The 22,726-nt window shown below is 51.9% G+C and overlaps 1 protein-coding gene across 6 annotated transcripts in view; it reads right to left on the bottom strand.

Annotated features, from left to right (window-relative positions):
- CPEB1 (cytoplasmic polyadenylation element binding protein 1) overlaps positions 1–16,903 on the bottom strand; it is a 32,602-nt gene extending 15,699 nt beyond the window's left edge. For 2 of the 6 annotated variants that reach the window (XM_057378726.1, XM_057378727.1), the window contains exons 1-2: positions 10,156–10,275; positions 7,255–7,443 (exon numbers count right to left, since the gene is read on the bottom strand). In XM_057378726.1, coding sequence (XP_057234709.1) covers positions 7,255–7,408 — 154 coding nt within the window. In that variant the 5' untranslated portion in view covers positions 7,409–7,443; positions 10,156–10,275. Of the gene's footprint in view, positions 1–7,254; positions 7,444–7,715; positions 7,981–10,155; positions 10,276–10,533; positions 10,565–16,829 lie in introns of those variants that run through there. The other 4 variants (XM_057378732.1, XM_057378733.1, XM_057378729.1 and 1 more) reach the window with 4 other exon arrangements.
- Positions 16,904–22,726: the final 5,823 nt, after the last annotated feature.

The raw sequence follows: 22,726 nt of genomic DNA, 5'->3' as shown, positions 1-22,726 counted from the left end.
GCACCACTCAGCCTCTATGCAGTGACAGCTCAAGGACCACARCACCCTGTGGAAGGGGATAATTTCTGAGCCAGCTTGGGGACGTGCCCACTTAAACCTTARAAGGGTCGTTGTGGGAACACCAAGGCAGAATTAGTTTCTGAAGCCCCCTTGGGCTACATTATTTCTGCCACCCTCCAGCAGCTTTCTCACCCTGCTGCATTGGAGTTGGACTGGATAAGCTCAAGAAGTCCCTTCAAGCTGGTGTTACCTTAAAAAAAAACCCAGCCTGCCAAGAGCACTGCAGAGAAGCCAGGAACCCCCACAAAGAGCTCAGATGCGCTCCACTGGCTCCCTGGTGTCAGTGGAAYGACAGGTCACCCTACAGTGCCACGTGGCCCAGCCTTGTTGTCACCACACCCAGGTACCACACAGCACCAGGGACAAACTGAGGCCCAAGGCAACAGGAGATGAGGAATTCTGGGCCTGTCCCACCAGAGCTGTGGAAAAGAAAGCATCACTCCTACCCTCTGCTRTGGGCACACTGGGAGAACAGTTCCCAGAGCCACGCGGAACCACTAGGGCCAGCACATACTGAGGAGCTTGCAGTKAAGACACCGAGTCAAAAATGCATTCAGGGGCTCTTCTAGAGAGCTCCCAGGCTCCTGAKGGAGCTGCAGCAGAGTCTTTTGGATCAGTCCTGCCCAGCTAGGCACCCTCCCACCCACCGCTTAGACACACAGTGGTGCAAGGGCTGGAGGAAAACCTTGTTTCTCCTTTGACTGGCACAAGTTTGGGGATTAATCTTTCCCAGGCCCAGGCTTGAATGCACTAAACCATGCTGCTGCTACCTCCAAYATCAGTCACAGCAAAGACTAAGCCACCAGTTGCCCAGGGCAGTTCAGACCCACCAAACAGTAGCTCCAAAGCTCTTCTCTGAAGGGAACATGCCTGTTAGGGCTCAATTCCAGAGTGAGCCAAGGAAATGATCTCCAGACCACCACTAGGCACTGCCACTGGGCTGCTCCAGAGGCCATAAATCTAACACCCCTCCCTGACAGAGGCCAAGGGGAAGGTTTTGGCTGGTACATGACATCTCCCACAAGYTACCTCTGGCACAGGAGCTGCCCTGACTTCAGTTCTGGCTGGATACAAGCAGAGATGCTGGTTGGGTTCTTGGTCCAGTAACTTCTCTATTTGCATCTTCAGTTTTACAGCATTAAGGCAGATAAAAATAAACCTGTTTTAGGGGAAGCTGCTCAAATGGAAGCTTTAAGAGGTGGATTAAGAGCAACTTCCATTAGAAACCAATCGCAAGCTCATGTTTGATACTTCTTTTACTTATTTGATACATATTTCATTCTGTTAAGGATCAAATACTGCTGCCACACCAGCAGTGTGCAGATATTAAGTGCTTCCCTGCTTCCCACTCCCCAGCAGGGCTGGCTGCAGCCAGGCAATGAGGAATCAACCCACAGAGCATGAGCAACTCTTACAGAAATCACACTCAAGGGAACAAGTGCCCATCAAGCACCTGCACCAAGTGAGTCCTTGGTAAAGCCCTGCAAGCACTTGGGTGGCACAGGACAAGATGTGGCTGAAGCACTCCTGGAATACCAGCACCAAGCAGGAGACAGGAGAGCCAGGCTAGCTCCGTGCTTTGTGCCCTCACAATGTTACCATCCACAGCCTGCACGCAGGAAGCACCACCACATTTCTGCTACACTCCACACATCAGGCTGCTCCCAAAGAACCAGGCTGCTGGGAAAGCCTGTCCTCCTTCCAAGGGAACAAAGGACAYCAAGAATGTGGAATTCAGGACCCACCACCAAAACTCTGGATACCCGTTTTCCTGAACCAGGCACAGGTCCAYGATCAGCAGGAGCAGCCACTCCTTCCTCATCCCAGCAGCCACACCACCAGAAGCACAAAGGAACCTTTTACTCAGTTCTCTAGGCAGACTTGGGCTTAGATATGAGCAAATCTCACTCAGATGAAGTGCTCTCCCCCCACACCCAAAACATTCCTTTCACTATAGAACAGGAAAAAGCATCCTCGGATACTCCGATGCCAAMCTAGTGCTGTCCAGACTGAGCTCCCCATCAGGATGGACCTCTGAAACCTTCCACCAACATAAGAAGGATTTACAGCCAAACAATACACAGGAGTCAAGGGCACACTAGGTCTTCTGAAGCCACTCGTCCTAAAGACAGCAGGAAAGACAGCAGGGAGAGACCTGGACATGCACAAGGGAGAGCTCCATGGAGCTTGGCATGGGTCAGCCGAGCAGCAAATTAAACAGATGGAGAACTGGGGATCCAAATCCTCTGCCCCAAGCTCTGCATCCAAGCACTCCAACCAGCAGCTCAAGAAGGCCAGGGACTGCTATGCTGCACTTATTAACCACCACCCCAGGCTGAGCAGCAACTCCCCCCTCAGGGAGCCCTCCACCACACACTGCATTTAAGGACACTCTAAAACAGCCTGACCTGGGGGAGCAGCTTATGAATCTTTCCTGTTGTTATCAAGAAGAAAGGCAAGGAGCCCATGACAACAACCGTTCTTCCTGTGCAACAGGTCTTTTCTTTCATCCTTCASACAGTGTTTTGCCTTGAAGACTTCAGAGAGATCTGTGCTCCCAGGCCTCTGCTATCTGCCAGGCAACACACAACAGACTGCCCGCAGCTCTAGCCTGGCAGATTTTAAGCAACTACAGATAAGCAAGCTTATTGCAAAAATGAGTTGCTGTGCTGTGGGAAGCAGAAGAGCCAAGGGCTGGTAAGATTCAGCAGCRTTTTCCTACCACGGGCCATTTCCCCAGCACCAGAGTGACAGGAGCTGCAGCCRTGCAGACTGGAGAATGAGACAGCAGCAGCCACCCCGCAGAGGGCACAGATGAGGCTGGAGCTGCAGTCTCAAGAGCAAATCCAAGGAAAAGCTCAARTGTGTTGCTGCACCAGCAGCTTTAGGGTCACACAATAAGAAGAGAGACAGATACAGCATGATGCTCCATCAGACACCATCAGGAAGAGCTCACCTGGCTAGGCTCACCTAGAGAGGCAAACATCCTGTCCAGAAGACCTGATCCTACTAAAAACACACTCTCGGGTTAGCACTGCAAATTTAGGACTAACAGACTGGTTTTAGGATGATCTCCCAGTGGGCAAGTCTGCTGTCCCACATAGGGCCAGCTCCCAATGTAGGGCAGAACAGACCAGCCAGACCAAGCAGCTGGCACACAGGCTAGAAGCCAGGCAGGGAGACCCAAAATCTGCACGTGGACGTGCTGTGCGCTGCTGTTCTCCGAGCAAAAACTGGATCAAGACCCCATTTGCTTGTGCCCCTTGAGGAATAGGACAGTGAAGGTAAAGGATTCCGTCAAGGGCAGTCCCACATCACTGCCTCTTAACCCCTCCTTGGCTCTGAACTCAGAGATCAACACATGTGKCGGCCTTCTGTGAGGCTATTTTAAAAAGAGGGAAAACACTGCCTCAAGAAATACAGGCAGGAATGGCAGGACTGGAAGTGTTCAAGGCCAGTTTCCTGCACAAGTCCCGCCCCAGGCCACAGAGCAGGTTGCTGGGACTGGCTGAAGTACTTCCAGCCTGACAGATGTAGTGGCAGCAGAGGGTCTGAGACGTTTTGCCTGCTGTGAGACAGCAGTTCAATCCTACAGCCAGGAAGTGCCGGCAGCTCCCGAGAGCCTCTCCAGGCACGGGGCTGGCAGTGCCTCTGGCATGCTCCCCAGGCCTCAGCACACCCTTTGGTGCATTACAGGAGGGTGCAGAAGGAAAACTCCTCACAAATAACCCTGTCTGTGTGCAAGGGGCTCAGCGGCCCTCTGGGAACAGGGGATGTGGGCAGGATCAGAGCACACAAACCAGCCCCACTGCTCTACAGCCTCCCATCAGCAGGCACCTGCTCCTGCTGCACCAAGCTGCGTGGTGACAACGCCCTGGGAGCACAAGGTGACACCAGAAGGCTTTGCAGCCAAAGGTCCTTCCCAGGCGGAGGAAGCTCCGTGCTGGCAGGGACTATGCAAAGGAGGTCCCAGCTCATCAGTACTCAAGCACAGCACTGCAGGGAACCACATCAGCAATATTTTTAGCCCAATTGTTAGCTTTTTTTTGTTGCATTTCCACCCTTCCAGCCACCTCCCTGTGGGTCCGCACAGCTGAGTCACTGCTGGAACCTTCCAAACGCTTGGGTGCCAGCAGCACAACAGCTCTGCTTGGCAGCACCAGCCCTCCCCAGTGCCCAGGCACAGKCCAGCACTGCCGCAGCCTCACCTGYCCACAGGGCACCCCAATGGACACCCCAGCCCTGGGAGCTGGGCCAGCTGTGGCCTCCCACACCTCAGCATCGCTCAAACACAGAATCCTCTCCTCTCCACATCCTCCCTCTTTTCATCACAGCATGGACAGGCCACCTGGAAGCACCAGCATCTGCCAGCTCCTCAGATCCACATGGCTTTCAGGCACAGGACACTTCTCTGCCACCCAGTGTTCCACAACCTTTCTGAAGACACTCCTGAATTCCAAGCTCTCCCTTCACAAGGAGCTCCACTTGCTGCTCCGGGGCCCTGAGGAAGGGCTAAGGCTCCACAGACACAGGAGTGGTGGACAGCTGAAATAGTACAAAGCTGTGCCCAGGGATCAGCCTTACAAGCTCTCCAGCTAGCACACCCATCCTCACAGTGCTCAGAGCAGCAGAGTAACACAGCCCAAACCATGGAGCACTCCTGGCCCAGCTGCTTCTCACCCAGGAAGAAAGTGTGGGAGTGACAGGGAGAACACTGTCACAACACCCCATAGGGCACAGGCCCTCTACACAGCCACTGAAGGCCAGAGATTGCTCTGCACAAGTAGCACAGCTGCACTTGGGGAGGTCTCACATCCCAGCCATCCCCACTTCATGTACTAACARGAATCCCAGGAGTAAGAAGTGAGGAAACAGGCCTCTCCAGGCAGTATTGGGTGCCATCTTCCACCAGCTGTTACCACACTTGTCACAACCACCCAGTGGGCACAGACCATCGGAGCTCAGGGCCTTGCCTGAGGCAAGATCCTTTCCACAGCTCTTCCCAGGCCTCTGCGACAGGCAGGAGCTCCAGCAMAATGCACTGCAGTCAGTGGGGGCACCTGACACCAGATACACCCTGTGCAAGCAGGGAGGTCACCGGAGCACCTTCAAATCCTCTCCAACCCAACCTCCCTGCCAAAACCTGCAGCCCTTCCACCTTTGGCAGTAAATCCCCACCAGCAGCACAGCCGTGCCAGCCCCACCACCCGACCTATGAGGCGCAGAGCCCACCCCGGGCTGGTGCCAGCGCTGCTCGCCTGCCTGCCGGAGCGCTGCAGAGACATCTGCGCCTCTGCCAAGGCAGGCTGGCAGGAAGCCGGCCGAGAGCTCTGGAGATGGCTACGGAGGAGCAGGTGGGGCTGGGACATCCGCACCGAGCGGCTGCCTCCATGTGCCACAGCCTCATTCCGCAGCGCACCCAGCCCGGCGAGCAGCAAGGCCACTCCAGGATGTCACCTGCTCTAARTGTGCTCCTTATCCACTAAAGGCCCTGTGACTCGGGGACAGCAGGGCCGCAGCCTGCCAACAGCCAGACGGGGCTCAGAGCAGAGCTCTGAGGCACCTGGCCAGCCCACTGGACACTAACAACTCGTTCCTCCCTCCTTCTTCAAGGTCTCAGCTGGCAATGAAAGTACAGGCACRAGTGGGTGGTATTCCCTGGTTCATTAGGGGAAGCCCACAGGACAATGTGGAGGTTTGCTCAMTGGAGCAGAGCGAGGCTTAATAAAGCCACTGCAGCCGGGCTGCAGGCAGACCCCTGTGCCCATGCCAGGCCCCACATGCCAAGTCTTGTTGAAATTAGATGCAAAAATGCAAGTGAGCTGTGCTGGTTGAGCTGTTCAAACTCTGCTACCCCACTAGTGCGTTTTTTTCCCTGTTTTACAACTCATGCAGCAATTCAGGACTGTGTCCCAGAAGCTCTTCCTATGCTCAGGACAGCACCCCCTTGCCCCTCCAAACATCTACATGGTCAAATCCTGCTGCCCAGCCCCCCCAGAAGCTATCTATATTCCTGTCAGCACCAAATCCATGCCTGGGGCCTCTGTGTCACCCAAGTCTGTGCAGCGATGCACTCCCCTTTTAACAAAGCAGCAGCGTGCTGCTATAAAGGGATGAGTTTCTGTAGCAACCGGGCTGAACTTGTACAAACTCTGCCAAAGCACTAGATCTTTCCACGGACTGATACTTGAACGAACACACCACCATTTGTGAAACTGGTTTTTACAGCCCTTAGAGGCTGGCAATGTGAACTCTTCCCTATTTTATTCCTCTGCTCCAACACCAGGCTGAGGAGACATATWAAGTTCATGCACACAGCACTCCTTTCTCCTGGGATCTTACAGGGAAGGTTGGCCTCTCAAACAGTTAACTGGGCCCCACACCACTCCAGGGGAGGCAACCAGCACCCCAAAAATTCCCTAGCCAATCCCAGCTGCAAAGCCAGACTGAAAAGGATCAAGRGGGAAGGGCACACCAGGCAGCAGCACGTGGCTGCAAGCCCACACCCTGCCCATCCCATAGGTTTGCGCTGGACCAGAAGAGTTAAAACAAGAAGCCATTCCACTGCATCTCCTGCAGCCCACTGCCAGGCACAGCCCACTATTTCTAGTTAAGTGTGGGAGTGGAGAAGGATCCCTCCAAGTCTCCCAGCCAGCCGGCAAGCTGCTGGCTGAAGTTGTCGGGTGCTGGCTGTACCACACCCCATGGCAGAGYTGGGCCAGCAGGGCTGCCGGGACACGGGCAATCGGGCAGGGGGGGCTGTCTGCAAGCACAACCCCCCCACCTGCAGAGCTCCCCGCCACCAGGGATTTCCTCAGGMTGCCAGAGTGAAGTTCAGCCTCACTCCTACCCGGCGTGTTCAGCCTCCTGACACCACACCCCCCACCCACTCCCTCCAAACACAGCAAGAGGATTTCTCCTCTCCTGGTGAGGTTATTCCTCCAGCAGCCTTACAGCTCTAAGCAAAAACAACCCCGGGCACTTCTCGTCTGCAGTGAACTGACAGCAGAGCAGAGGGGGCTGTGGCACAGGCAGCCACAGCCTCCCCAACTCAGCCGTCACATTACACAAGCACCATGGGTCCAGAAGCCCCTGTCAGCCCCGTTACACAAGCACATCGCTCCACGTTAGTGTGAAAGCAGCCAAAAACATACACAGAATCCAACAACTGTTGCTGTGTGTCAGCAGACTCACCGGACTGTGTGCTGGTTTGTGCTGCAGTGTCAGAGTCCTGGGTGCTCCAGGGTCTGTCCCACCCTGTCAGGTTRAGGGACTGCAGGCCAAGGCACAGATCGTTGGTGTCTGGGAGGCCACGGGAAGACTCTTGCGTAGACGTAGGGAAGAGCATCCTGCTTGCCGCTGCTTCTTCAGAGTCCTGGATGTCTGCTCGGATGGAGAACAAACAGAAGCTTGAGAGTTCAGGGCTGCTTTTTTTTTTTTTTCTTTTTAAAGCAGGAGTTTTCCAAAGCGTTAAGCCCTGAGCCAGGTCTCGTGCCACTCTGAAGCCACGGCTTCTGCAACCAGCAGTTGCACCCCAAAAGGGAGGGCTACCATATGTCCAGAATCCAGCCCCCCACCCCCCTCAGCCCCTCCACCTTCCTATCCCGTCTGCATTACTGACTGGGTCAGCATGTGACCAGGCTGCTGATGCTTACTGTGCTGACAGTGACGTCACTCAGCCATGCAAGAGAACTGCATCAGCTCTTACAAAATAAAGGTAAGAAGAAAGGCTAAGATTTCCCCTGACAGACAAGACGGCAGCAGGAGGAGAGAGRAGCAGCTCCAGTAAATCAGGGGAGGCAGTCAGCACAAAGCAGGGCTCCTCGGCACGGCAGACACCAGGCTGGAGGCAGCAATCCCCCCAGCAACGACGAGAGCAGCAGCGACAGAGCACAGTTAGTTTTAGTGCTACCCAGCTCTCCTGTCCCCGCCTCTCTCCACCCACAAAACCCAAAAACACTTTAGTCCTGGCCAGCCTCCAACTGCTGGCTCCAATTCAGAGCCGATGCAAAGCTTCGCAATTCTGCTGGCATAATCTATTTGGTTCAGCCTGGCCACTGTGCCTCACTGACTCGGCATTGTTTACCCCTGAGTAACAAGGATAACCTTCAACCCCCACTGCCCAGAGAGCAGCCCATTATCTCTGGTCCAGCCCGAGCGGGCACATCCAGTGGTACAGGAGGAAGAGGAGTGACCAGACCCATTTCACACCAGGAATTTTTCACGGCCTGTTTACCTTCCRCCCGCCTGGTCCCCTCTTTCCCAGCCCTCCCCTCCCCTGCAGGGTGTTCACAAGCCTACGGTACTGGAGACGCTGGATTTTCGCCTCGGTTTAAGCCCGTGCCAGCAGCCTAAGGAAACACAGCAGGTTCATAGTCTGAGAATTCCAGCCAAATGCAGGGATCTGGGGGCTGGTGAAACCACAAGATGCTCAGCTGTGCTACCCGAAATCTGAGTCAGAGGGCATTTATAAGCCAGCTCCCAAGCAGCAGCAGCTGTCTCCTCCTCCTCCCCCTGCCCCCACAGCCTCCCACTGTGCCATCAGATGTACACCTCGCTCCACACACCGCTCCCGGCTCTTCCGCGGGCGCTGCAGTCGCTCCAGCCCGTCACGTTATCTCTCACGTGCAGCCCCGGCCATCCCCGACAGCCTGACAGCGATCCCGGTCTCCTTTTCCACATCCACATCCCGTGCCACTCGGATGCCCCTGAGCAAAGCCCAGGCAAGGGCTGAKGGCAGCTGCATAACCTATGTGTGACACAGGCCACCGCTGCCACCCGAGACAAGACCCTCACCATCACCCCATGGCAATTTGGGAGTGCCAGCATTCCCAGACCCCGGTGAGGGGACTGTGGCTCCACAGGTGGGATCAGAGCAGCTAAAACCATAACCTGCTGGTAATGCGTCACCTTCCCCACCTCCCCCAGCTGCAAMCTCCCCCACAGCTCTGCCAGGATAGCACCCACCAGGGTGTTTCCTACTCCTAGTAGTACTAGTACAAGCTGTAGTGCCAATTCAGTCACATTACTACCGAGCACCTGTAACAGCATCTATTCCTCTGACAGCGTCACACTACATCTCCAGCAGGGTATTTCACCACATCAATTCTTCCCAGACAGTCTTCTGATTGCTTGTTTTGGACATCTCTAACACAGGGAGGAAAGGATCAAGGCACAGTGCTCAGCCAACTCAGTTCCCACAGCAACCATAACTTGTCCATATGAATATGTAACATTCCTGCCTTTATCAAAACACACAAGTGCTGGATACTGATCCCTGGTAGCRGGAGATTCCCTTTCCTTTGGGGACCAGGGATCTTGCTAGGTGTCAAAAGAATAATTCCCACCAAGCTTCATCTTCTGGGAAGCATGGACACAGTGGAGACACACAGCACAACTTGAATCCCAACAGCCTGGATGAAACCCACAACTGAAGAAATAAGGAAAATAGAGAACAAATTTATCCGCAACAGGAAGTGGCGCTCACTCTGCAGCATCCAGCCACACTTTCCCTTACTATCCGCATTTTTCAGGAAACAAGCTGTTTTGTTTAATCGAACCAAATCAGATTCAAGATCCATGATTCCCTCGGATGACTTCAATCCACATTAAAGACAAGCTCCCTGCAATCCAGTTACAGCTCTAACTGAAGAAGGACAGAGCAGAACCCACTCAGATAACCAGCAGTTTTTAATTAGGCTTTTTCCCATCAGAAACCAACAACCAGACCAAGCTGCTTCCCCTTTAACACTCCCAGCCAGGCTGAAAAATAGATACAGGTCATCCAGGCAAAACACCAACTTAAAAAATAAAGAACTTAAATGGATTTCTGGAATAGTTATTTTTGAAAATCAAGAGCCTGGAGATTTGTTACAAAACCATCAACTGCAGGCAGACAAAACTAATCAGATACCAGAACAGGAAGAATTAAATTTCCGACAAAAATTCAGTCTAAAGAATCATAACCTCACATGATTAGTAACTAAAGGTCTACCAAATACTAAAGAACTTCACTTGGAAACCTGACACAGCCCAATCCAAATAATTTACTGCAGATTTTTCCAAGCACCGACCACCAGCACAATCCCTTCCAACCTGGATTTTTCCCTGGAGTTGCCAYTGGAAGCCAACCATCCTGGCAGACAGAGCAGTGCTGCCCTGGGCTCCTGCCCGAGCATCTGGGAGAGACTGAACTACTGCCTCCCAAGCCGGTTGGGTTTGATTTCAACAGCATCATGAGAACAAAGCCCTCAGTAAAACACTCCCTCACTGGCCTTGAAGCAGGTGTGTCTCCGAGGTGACTCCCTCCTAYCTGTCCAGGAGATCCCTGGAGTCAGGCCACAGCACAGGCCACAGCTTTCCACACCACTGTCTGTGTGGAAAGCTGCATTTTCCTGACTTTAACTATCAGCCCTCGATTTAAGGCATTCCAAAGGCTCTTTAAAGTGAGAATCTCCAGAGCTCAGCTCTCACCTGCAGGCAAGGACAGCTCCCACAGGCCCAGCCCCTGTCCCCACCCATCCCTCCCCACTCACACCAGTTTAGGCAGCTGAGTTTCCACACAGGAAGCTGGGCTGGGGAGCTCATCTGGTTAAAACTAAGCCACAGGGAGTTAGTTTTAGGCCTAGCTCACTCCCCTGATTCGGTATGCAGTATGGCTGCACCAACCAGGCACTTCAAACAGGAAAGTATTTAGGAAATTACAGCCTAAGCCTGCGTGGGAAGGATCCACAAGGCCTAGCAGCAGGAGCTGTGATCCACAGGCAGGCTTGTGGGTTAAGGGAGCAGAAGGAGCAGGGAGCATGATTCAGGCCCTGTCCCACAGCAGCAGCTGTCTGGAAAGGTGGTGCTTCAACCAAGAACGAAGATGCTCAGATGTTTGAGCCTTCAGGATCTGGGAAGGCCAGTTAACAATCCAGCAAATGGAGTTTTTTCTTCCTCTGGATTTTCTTAGAATGGTTAAGCAAATGTGACCCAACCATATCAGCTCCCATTCCTACCACCTCTGCAGCTGGAAGAGCACTCCCTGTGCTCCCCCATGCTGGTTTCCAGCAGATCCTGACTACAGATGGAGCCCCTCCATGAATGAGGGACCTRAGCATTGAGGGCAAGGGAAGGATAAGCCCAGGTCAGCTGTAAGCTCCACTCATTGCCAAAAGCAGACTCACCCCACAGACTAGAGCTCTGATGGAGGCTGAACTTCCAAACCMATCTGGAGCAGCCAGAGGCAGGGGAGAAACCTTCAGACCACAAATGGGAAGGCAGCTGCCAGAAGCAGCATTGCTTTGCTTTTCACACCTCTCTACACCTCTCACTGTAAAGGCTGGAGTCACAACCCTGAAAATTAAGCCTCTCAAGTGCCTTTTGCACAGAAGACAGACAAGTATCAAAGTGAAAGCTTTTGGATGACCCAATTGTTTTCTCAAAATGCAGTGGAGATGATCAAGGACTTAGAAAAGCACTTGTTAGGCATAAACCTACTAGTTATAAGCAGTTTTTCTGCAACACAACTAAGCATCTCCCCTCTAATCTGAAAAGTTCCTGAAGCAGACACACTTGTTGCTTCATGACCTGTTTCRCAGCCTTATTCCATAACCATAAACACTTGTGCAGCTTGGCTACTTCAGAAACCAAGGAAGCAGCACTGCAACAGTCTTGCTGCTCCAASTCTCTCTTCCAAGAGTAACAGACTGTCACAGAATTACACCACCAAAACTTGAGTGGCACAGCTCAGTACACATCAGTAAACTGCTGGATCTTCAGGAACAGCACCAGAGACCACTGCAGAGTACAACTGCTCTAGGCCATGTCCCTGCTCTGCAGAACACTGACCTGCTTCCATCCAATAGATCTGATATAAAACCCAATTACCAGAGTCACTTTCCAGTACAGAGAAGCACCATGGTTACACAKGCAAAGACCTGGCAATGTGACACTTCAAATCCAAAGGCCAAGATAAGGGCTCCCCTTCTGGGGCACAGGTGTGGAATTTCCCTATTCTGGATGCATAATTGGCATCCAGCATTTCTTTGGGACAGGCAGAATGATTCTGCCAGCTCCAGGTGAACTCCTGCTGACAGTCTCACTCTGCCTCAGCACCTCCAGGTAAGCAGAGCTACCTTTTGTGTCTCTGCATCCCACAGGATTTCCTTGCACATCAGGCCAGCTGCATCCAGCATTTGTGTGGAATGTTTCTTTGGGGCAGAAGAGCAAAGAAGTTTACATTACAGTATCAGAGACACTTTTTGGATGGCTAAACAAGTGATAGATCATTAATTGCCTGCACTTAAGAGCAAACAGGAAGCTGATTTAGTCATCAGCTAGTCTGGATTTGCATTTGTCCTTCAGTTTTCCTTAAATAAAGCAGCCACAGGGTCATTAAAGCCTGATGGGCCACAACTAACAGTCTTTACACTGAAATTGGCACTGAAGCCTCTCCCATCCGAAAGAAATCATTTAAGCATCTCCCATTTCTTCACACAATTGGCTGTCACGTTAGAGTAAAATAATGGCTGCTTTGTCACTATTAAATGAGCAGAGCTTAATGAGAGATCAGTGCTGCTGGGACATTTGGGGTACCTTACATGCCTTTAGAGTTCCTTTTAAGCAAACGCCTTCAGCTGAAAGCAGCAACAGGCATGCCAAAGCTCCAGTGAGAGCTTTACTCCCGATTTAACTTAAGCTGGAAGTTGGCCTACAGAAAGAACAGGGCGATTTCAAAAGCTGCTGTAGGCTTTTTTAAACCAAATCTGGTACCAGTACTTTCCACCAGCAAGGCCCAGCTTTAAAGCCTGGCAAACAAACCACCAGCCAGTTAAGAAACTGGCCTTGCTCACATTCTTTATTCGGGGGGTGATGAACATGCAGAGCAGCTTTAAAATCACATTCCTTGTGAAACAGCTGCTCAAGGACACGCAGCTGCTCCAGGAGCAGGAGATGTTGACTCCTGCCTCTGTCAAGGCCATGCTGTCTCTCCCATCTCCAGCACCACACAAAAAGCCACTRAAGGTTAAGGCCTGCCCGGGGGAGATTCTGCCTTCCTCCAGAGAGGACTGACACAGCCTGACAGACAGCTGCTCTGAAACACCATGACCCTGTCCCAGAAGCCACCAGACAGATTCTGCAATGACAGCTCCCCCCACACTGCTGCACTATATCCCACAGTCTGGGAGAACACCTTGAGCCTGGTGCTTGGGGAGCTCCTGGTGCAGCCACCCACAAACCTCAGGGGGTTGGTTAGCCTRGGCACCAGGACACAGCTGGCTGTGACAAGGACCCAAGTTCACCAAGGATTATCATCAGCTGCAAACAGAGCTTTACAGAGATCCACCTTTAGGTGTGGCAAGCTGAACCGGCAGCAGCAGTCCCAGCTCTGACTGCRTGGATCCAGAAGTGCTGAATCAGCCCATCCTCTCACATTGCTCAGGCTGCTCTCTACTGATCCCAGCACTGTGAGCCCAGGAAGGTGTCTCCACACGTGCTTCCCCAATAGGATTTGTAAAAGGTCACGAACTTCTGCCATYCCTTCTCCACCACATGTAATCCTCTTAGTGCTCAAAGGGGTTTCTTCAACACAAGTCCAAGCCAGGATAAATTTAGTTTTACCTACAGATGACAACTCAAAAGCTTGAGGGACCACAAATAGATTAAAGTCCAAGCATTTTTACACTATTGGAATAAAATCTCTTCCCCAAGCTCTGCCATTAGAAAAGTTTAAGTTATAAAAAGACAGTCCTTTCACCTGCTACAGATACGACATTCAAGGAGGATCTCCAGGTTCATTAAGCCTGCCCAAGCAAAAAGTTCCATGATAATCCAGCCTAACTACAGTACATCAGTCGTTCCTGAACAAAGTAAGAGCACCACAGGCTCAGGAATTCTTCAGAAGTGACTTAGAGCAATGACAAGACATCACATGAGATGAAGGGTCTTCGGCTCCATTGGTCACCTACCCAGAGGTTCACTCCAGGGTAAAGCAAACAGCTCCAACAACCTGTTCAAGGCTTAACCACCTGCCCAGGTTCCTGCACTATATTCTGAATTTTGGCAATCAGCTGCTCAGCTTACAGCCATCAGATGTGAATTTCTGCTCAACCCAGGCCAGGGTCCAGGTGTCAAAGCACCTTCCCCATTTACAGATCACACAAGCCCCAGGATTCACCTCGATGACAGTGCTGACTTTTCYTGGAGAAGACTCTCATTAGCAACCTATCAAACATGAAGAGCAGCTCCTGTTCTTCTGAGTTCCAGAGACAGGACAAAGCTTGCAGAGCTGCTGCATTCAGGCCCTCCTTACCTACCACCCAGAGGACCCAGCTCCAGCATTAAGGAAATAATGCTGGAACTGCAAGAAGACCAGAAACTGTGAGCTGCCAACACTCTGGCAGATGCTGACTCATTCACGAATTTACAGCTAAAAACTGCTGGAACAGGTTGTTCTCCCACCAGCCCGTGCATCCCAGAGGTACCCTCACATTTCCATCGGCCCAAACAGTGAGAGCACCCAAGGCAGCCCACTTCCAGTCCTGGCTCAGCAGGGCCCAGTATCCTTTGAGGAATTCTTCCCTCACATCATCACAAGCATTTGTTACAAGCTAAAACCCTCCTGTCAGCCTAACTACTGCTGAGCAGGGCCCCTGCTCTGGTCCTCAGCAGTCACTGATTAAGACTGCCCTTAGCTGCTGCTGCAGGAAAAAAGCTGCTTAGGGTGTCCCCACAGCACAACTTTGGCATCCCTGTGACAAAAATAACATTTACTAAAGGAAGGTGCTAGTTTTTTACATGCAAATTCCAGCATACCCGCCCTACAAGAGGTCTTCCACAGGACTTACTGATAACCTGACAGAAGCAGTTTCAATACCACTGAAGGGAAACTSGAAAGTTTCCAGAGAAGGCATCACCAGCAAGACCCCCTGGTCCAGATGTCCCTGACAAAAACCAGAGTAAATGCTAGAACAAGGAGAGATTTACAAGCAGCAGGTTAGTAAGAAGCTCTATTTCAGTGACAAATACCCCCATCCTTCACAGTTTTAAAAGTCAAATACAGTACTGCAAGTCAAAATTGCTGTGCCAGCCTTTAGGCCAAGACCTAAAACCAGAACTAGCCCACACCTTCACATGATCAATCTGCTCTAGCAAGCAGAGACAGCTCCTTTATAAACAAGGTTAACTTCGGCAAGTTGAAACTTAATTAAGAAATACCATGAACACACTCAATGACTCTGTGAAATTTTCCATTCCAAATGGAGTAGGAAGTGCTATAGCTAAGATTTCAACATGGCAGCCAGAAACATCTCTTTCATTAATCCACTGGAAGGAGATAAAGGAAAAGTACTTCTGTATTTATTTCTCCTTTACACTTCCAGTGCATCCAGATCAGATACAGCACTGGCCACCACAGCACCAGGGGACAAAACAAGAAAAACATTCGAACCAGCTCAGCCCAACAGCAAATCTCTAAAAAYGCACCACTAACCTGAACTGGTTAATATTCACTACACCACTGCTTAGGAGTAGTAGCCAGAACAGACTCTAATGCCACCTCACCAGGCAGGTTTCAAGCAATGCTGGCCATGGAACCAGGCCTTGAAGCAAACGATTCACTTCCTCTGGTGTTTCTGCAGCGCCAGCACAGGATCACATGGCCAGATTAGCCCCTGGTCCACACTGCTAAACCCTCAAATACCCGGGAGATTAAGCTGCACTGGAAGTCATCTGGTGGCAGTTATTTTGCTAGCCCAGAACAAAGTTGCACTKTGTAGGCAACACAAAGACTTCACAGGGTGCCCAGACACCTGTTTGGAGCTTTTTTTCCCCGCACTCATTTGACTAAAACTCAGACTATCCATGAGGCCAAGGCAACCCAGTCTCCAAGGGACTGCAGAGAAAGCTGCTCTGCCCACGGCAGCCTGCAAGGGCATCAGCTGTGGAGGTTCAGCCCCTTATTTCCCACTTTGTTTTGGGACACATCCAGAGGGGTCAATTTATTTCCAATAACAGCCAAAGTGTTTATTGACCCTATAATTCAGAGGCTGGAGAGGCAAGAGCAATCCCTTTCAAGAGCCCAGATCCTTGGCACAAACACTGCTGCTCAGAAGTGTGCTGGCAAGAGGAACATCAGGCACAGGTACATTTACTGGCAGAGCTGGGCTGCTGCAAAGGGACAAAAGCACGTCCTTCACTTGGATAAAAATAAGACCAGACCCAATACTCTTTGCTTTGGCACACAACTTCTGAGGCAGCAGAACATGTCCACTCCCCTCAGCCTGGAGGAAACAGAAGCTTGCAGCACTGATTTCATCACACCAAGCTTGCTTTGCAGGAAAGCCTGCACACACCTGTGCTCTTACATACAGGTTAACTGACCTGTGGCAACCATGGTTATTCAAAATTCTTTTGCAATTTCAATGTATGCAGAAACTCAGCCTCACTACCCCTGCAAGTAGATGAATCCTGACTCCAGGAGAAGCAGACTAAAGCAGTTTGCCAGAGGTATTCATGCCAGGAGTTGGCAAGTCAGGCAGGGAGCACTCACATCCTGCCCACAGTGACCTACMGCACCACAGGGAGGCAAGCAATCCTTCCCAGGCACCTCCACGYTGCCAGAGAACACACGGATTATCCATTTCGGGCACACAAAGCAAAGCCCCCCCCCACCCGGTACCAAACATGCCAACACTCACAYCACCAAGGCTTTACCACTACCACCATCACCTGCTCACCAGGTCCCACCAAATGCCTCCCCCCTCCAGCAGCCCCCCCTCAATCACCTGGCAGGGTGTCACATTTGCTTTTTGTGACAGGCGTGGTGCAGACTCCACTGAAATCCAGAGAGTTGTCCAACATGGCATTTATTCGGCGGAATATACCTGCATTGCTGCAAGTGGAAAGTGCAGGGGCATTCGGGCTATCCCAGCAGTCTTTTATGCTCCTCCCAGGATCTTCTTTCTGGTAAAAGAGAACCAGTATTTGTGTCAAACAGGCAAGTACTCAGCACTCAGCTTTCAGCACATTGTGGAAAGCCTGGACTGCCTCCAATACTCACATTAGCTTAGGTCTTAGCAACACTCAAGCCCAATTCTTGGCATAGGAGAAGCAGTTAAGCAAACGGGTCAGCAATTTTTCAACACAGCACACTGGAGCAGACTGCCCATCACACACAGGTACCAGGTATGAACTTCAGACTGACAGCCATGACACCCAAACCAGCAGGCTGTGAGCACAGCTCCCTGCTGCTCTTCTCCAGTGCATCGCAAAACTAGCAGAGGTCTGATTAACAGCAGCACATGCCTTCCCCCCAGAATAAGTCTTCTGACACCAAGGGACAAGCAGGATGTCCATGATCCAGGAAGACACCAAAAGGAGTCAGAGCAGCTCCTCTTACACACAGCASAGTGGAGCAGGGCTCACCTCACTACCCATCATAGAGTTCTCAATGAGATCTTGGAATGACCCTAGTCAGCAGCAATCACTTCAAGGTTTGCAGGAAGAAAAAAAAAACAAAAAACAAAAAACCAAATACCCCTTCCCAGCTAATCAAACGACCCTGAATACCGAGGAAAGGCAGAAAATAAAATCCTTTTCTTCCCTTCAGGCAGCAGCTCCTGACCACAAAGGTGGCTACCCCAAACCAGCTCTGCTTTAGCAGAACCCACCAGTATCAAGGGTTTGGGACCATCCAAAACAAGGATTACATCTTGCAAAGCTTCCGCCTGAGAAAGATCAAACTCCTCCTGCACCCTGGTGCCGGTCCAGAGACTTGGGAAGAGCAGGTACTTTCCCAATTCTGCTCACTGACACGCAGGTTCATTCGCGAGCAGCTGTACCACATTCAAGCCTCTGCCAATTTAGAAACCTCTAACTCCAGCTCTAGCAACGTTCTGGCGGCCGAGGACAGGTCTGCCAAAAAGCCACGGCAGAACTCTTCTCCCGACTATGCTGAGMAATCGCTATCACCGGCAATTAAGATTCACATTAAAGAGAGGAGCAGAGGAGCACAACCCCGCCAGTCCTAGCCTCAGGAACAGAATCCCGGCCATTAAGCAATTCAAGTTAAATCCAAACATCTGAATAGTATTGAGGCTGGCAAACGAGCACCTGCTCCTCCAACACACACCGAAGCTCTAAATTGGGCCATTCATACTTGTCAAGGAGACAGTTAATACAGGCACCTCTTGGATGTGCTCCTGCAAGTTTCAGGCCTCACTTACCTTCCAGTTCTGCGGCYTCACTCACGAACAAGTCTAAAGCGCTAAGCTGGTTTTACTTCCAAATGACCCCTTGCTGACCTTTCAGGAGGCAGGTCTAAACTGACCTTCACATGGAGCCGGGAATACTATTAGCCCAGCCCTCGTCTGGCACTTGCACTACACCCCTCGCCTCATCATCAGGAGCACACGACCTGATCCTTTTCTACAGCCCCCACCCTTTAGCTGGGAGGCAAAGGAAAACCAGYCCTAGAAGCAGCAGGAATATGCTACAGAACCGTCAATTCACACGGTGCCTCCAGGCGGGACCTGAACAATTGCTGGAGATTCCCAGCCCGTTTAGGACGAGTAGCATCTCTTCAGCGCTGAGGGCTGGGATCTCTGGCTATTGAAATGCTCAGAGCTGTGCGGGAAATCACGCCATGAAACGCCAGTATCCATAAAGGAGACACAGGAGTCCTGCAAATTTCTTCGAATAAAGGGAGAATCCACTCGGGGGCAGACGCCCGCCGCGTTTTCTCTCTCCAGGTTTTGGAGGGTGCAGCCTCCTTTGATCCTAAACTCCCGGCTGCTTCCTTTCCCCAGGAAAGGGCCGAGGGACTAGGAAAGTACAGCCTTCCCCGAACCTCCTACCACATATTCCTCCCTTAAACCCATGATTTTCCGCAGCGTTCAGCAAGCCAGGAGACCCATTTGTATGTTTCAGGAGTCAGGCTGGCTGGGCACTCCAATAAACCTGCTGCTTGAAGTCGGTAGAAACACTAAAGATCCATGTCAAAGACATTTAACACCCACTCATACCCTCATCCTTGGAATTGTTTGTGAAGACATTAGCATCTTTCCTGTCAGAGCCCACCCAAGACAAGGCGCCGGGACCTGTGACATTTACAAGAATGGCAGGGCTAAAAAGCGAGCTTCAGGCTAAGGGAACAGGCAGAGCAAGCCGTAAGACAACTTTATAAAGTGCAGCTGGAGTACAGAAGCTAAATTTACAAAAGCATTGCCAGTCATGTTTAATAAAAAGGAGTGCCACATCAGGCTGCCTTGGCACAAGTGTGAAACTCCACATTCWACTCCTGCTGAAGAACCACTTACAGCGGGAGGCAAAACTTTTTTCCTCCGAGTCTGTTCTAACGAGACAAAATAACCCGGAGCAGCCAGCAGAGCGCCCCACCCGTTCCTGCTCATTTAGCTTCCACAACAGGCAGCACCAGTCCTGCTCCRAACAGGAACAGAAACCAGCGAGAGAACAGCCAAGGCTTTCCACAAAAATCCCTTCTGCCAGAGAGCTTTTAACCCTAGACTGTCAGCGACATCCTTGGGATACTGCAAGCATCCTGGACATGTAGGGTAGGGGAGACCTTGCAGCACTGCAACTCCTTGTAGGAAGGGGCTCAGGGTTCACCCCCCATCCTCAACCCTTAAAATAAAGATACCCCTTTGAGAAGATCCCTGCAGGTCTCCAGAGCACGCAGAGCCCAAACCACCCCCAGCAGCTGGAGAGGACAGTGGAAAGACTCTGCAAACTGGAGAATCCGTCCAAATCCTTTCGTCGCGGAGTCAATACCAAAGCACAGGGAAACACCACGCCTGAGGCTGCGTCCTCAGAGCCGGCGCCGTTCTCGCATCCCCAGCCAAGACGAGCAACGCAGCACTGCGGAGCCCAGCTGGAATTCGCTTTCCCGGCCTCACCTGGCAGGATGTGGCAAGTTCAACACGCCTCTCCAGGCTTCCCGGGAAGCCCTCCACAGAGCGGCTACAAACTACACATCCCCTCCGCTTCCAGAGGCACCGGTCCAGCAGCACTGATGGGTCCTGCCGGCACCATGCGAGACAGCCCSGGGTGTAACCAGGGACCCGACAGCCATTCCATCCTGCTACACCTCACAATCCCAATCCAGARGCCTGCATCAGGGGATGACCAAATCAATGGAGAATCTGCTACAGCTGACAGGTACTTTAAAGCCACCAGGACTCAAACACTATTTTCTGATACTTAGTAAGACACCCAGTCTCTCTTAGAGAGCTTTATGTTTCTAGGGAAACCCCTGGATCAGAACGAAAGGAGAAGGGGAATTCAGTTCTCTGCAGCAGGCACACAGCGCCACAGAACAAACGATTCTGAGACTGTACATTAAGTCATTGAGATCAGAAACACAGACTCAAGCACCATCGCAGAGACACACAGCAAGGTGAAACTCAGGCAGGAGGGCAGTCCTCCACATCCTGGCTCAGAACCTATGTCCAAACAGGAAAATTCAGCCCCAGGGCTTCGAGGAGGGTACTGTATGGCTCCAGACCCTTCCAACATCCCAAATAAACACATGGAATGGAGAAAAAGGAGTGCCAAAAACGGAGAGTTCCTCCTCCCTCAGAATAACAGACCAGCAGCAAGCCCTGCCACCTTAGCAGACAGCTCATACTTGCCAGCTGCTCACGGSGAAGCTGGCAGGTCCCGGGAGTTCCCATCCCACCAGCCCCAAGCAAACCCCACAGCCTGCACTTTACCTGCAGGAGGGCCCACTCCASGCACAACCAGCAGCCCTCAGCCGGTGGGACAACAAACACCTGTGCAGCAGAACACCCCCCTAAAGCTGTCCAAGACAGGTGGAAATGAGACACCTCCACAGCCCCGAGGCACACACACCTGCAAGAAACCTGGAGATAATGAAATCCCAGGGCTAGGCAGAACCTGCAGCATGACAACAGCACTGGCACAGGATATCCTAATCCCTAGGGAAGTCATTAAACACAGCTTGGCTGCCGGTATGGCCAAGACGAGCATTAGATCCTGCGGATGCTGTGGAGTAGGCAAGCCTCAGCCACAACCCAGCCTTTGCTTTCTACATCTTCCATAGAAATCTCACCCAAGCAGCACCACACCAATGCCCAGAGAGGTTCTTGAAGCTGTAGCTATAGCCAAGAGGGCTTTAAATCCAAAGACAAAATTTAAGATGCTATTAAAACAGTCCCCATGTCAACAAAACCACGCCAAGATAGCTCCACGGAGCTCAAAAAGTCCTTTTTTGTTGGTATGTTTTACTTCCCAAGCTGAAGTCAGCTACACCCATACAATATACAACCTTAGTGTAACTGTTTCCATCAAGCAACGCACTCCCACCCCAGCTCATCCCAAAAAAGGTTACGAAAGACTGCACTGGCTCCCCCACCACGCGCAACGCTAGGCTTAAGCAGCTCTCCCGCGGTTTGCACCGTAGACACCTGGAACACACCTGCTTAGAATTAAGACTGGAAGAAAGTATGATAGTCCTAATTCAGAGGGAAGCATTTCTTTCAGAACAACACCAATTTTGCCAAAATCCCTGTTTTTAAAGGCATTTCCTCACCAAGGCAGCTATTTTTGGGGGGTTTCTTGGAACAAAACATTTTGAAGCTTAACTCACAAGCAGCTTTACACACAAGCACTTCCCACAGCTGCCTGTTACAGCACATTGTCGAGGCGGAATAAGGTTTTAATTGCTTTMGGGAGACTGCTCCAGTTGAGACAAACTGCAAAAAAACCACGGGGTCCTGGAGCTCTTCCTAGAGCCCAGCTCCCACCCTGAGCACAGCTGAACCTGTGAAGCGCTTCACCAGCGCTCCAGGTGTTAGCACACCTCATTAGCCCAACACGCAGACACCTGTAACAAGCTTTAATTGGTTTCAGCTGGGGAATAACGAAGGGGGGGGGAAAGAACTTGTTTTTCAGCAGACTTGTCTCCCTCAGAAGAGTCACCTTTGTCCATACTCAGTTGCGAACTACGTCACTGCCCACAGCCAGATACTACATGGAGCTTTCGGCACACAGCTTAACAAAAAACAGCACCTTTGCTCACTTTATACACTAAAAAAGGCAGTTTAGAAGTGTGCATAAATATTACTTCCATGACTCCAGCCAAAACCCACCCCACCATCCAAACCTGAGGTCAGCATCCCCAGCCCAGCTTCTTCCCCCAAAAAGCCCGGGAAAAGTGGATTAGGTGCTGGGCTAGGACCCGGTTCCCTCCCCATCTCTTTGAAGGCAGCGCGGGTCAGCTGGCGGGCTCCCTGAGGCTGAGCTCCGTCAGAACCCCGTTTCCCAGGGSGGTTTCCCGGTTTCCCAGGGCTACCTCAACAGCAGGACCTCCTCCGGGCCGGTCCAGAGGGAATGGGGACCCCCTTCCAGCGCTCCGACAGGAAGCGGGTGAACTCCATCCGCTGCTGTGCTGAGGGCTCTGAGTSCCCATCCCCTCCCCACACAGGTAAAACAGGCGGGAATCCCCGCCAAGCGGCACCAGCGAGTGGAACCAGCTAGCGGGGCGGCCTCGAGAGGCAGCACGTGTTCGCACTCACCGGCGGGAAGGCCATGAGCGGTACTGCGGGCGGTCCCGAGAGSCAGCAGAGGCGAGGCAGCAAGGTAGCGGAGCACCGGGAGCAGCGGCAGCGCTCGCCCGGCCCGCGGCTTTTATGGGCCGGTGGGG

Source organism: Malurus melanocephalus, unplaced genomic scaffold (assembly GCF_030028575.1).
Source record: "Malurus melanocephalus ecotype Western Australia unplaced genomic scaffold, MMel_1.1 scaffold_372, whole genome shotgun sequence".
In the NCBI taxonomy this organism is placed as follows: domain Eukaryota; kingdom Metazoa; phylum Chordata; class Aves; order Passeriformes; family Maluridae; genus Malurus; species Malurus melanocephalus.
Note: the sequence above shows the minus strand (reverse complement) of the source record. Positions and strands in the feature narration are given on the sequence as shown.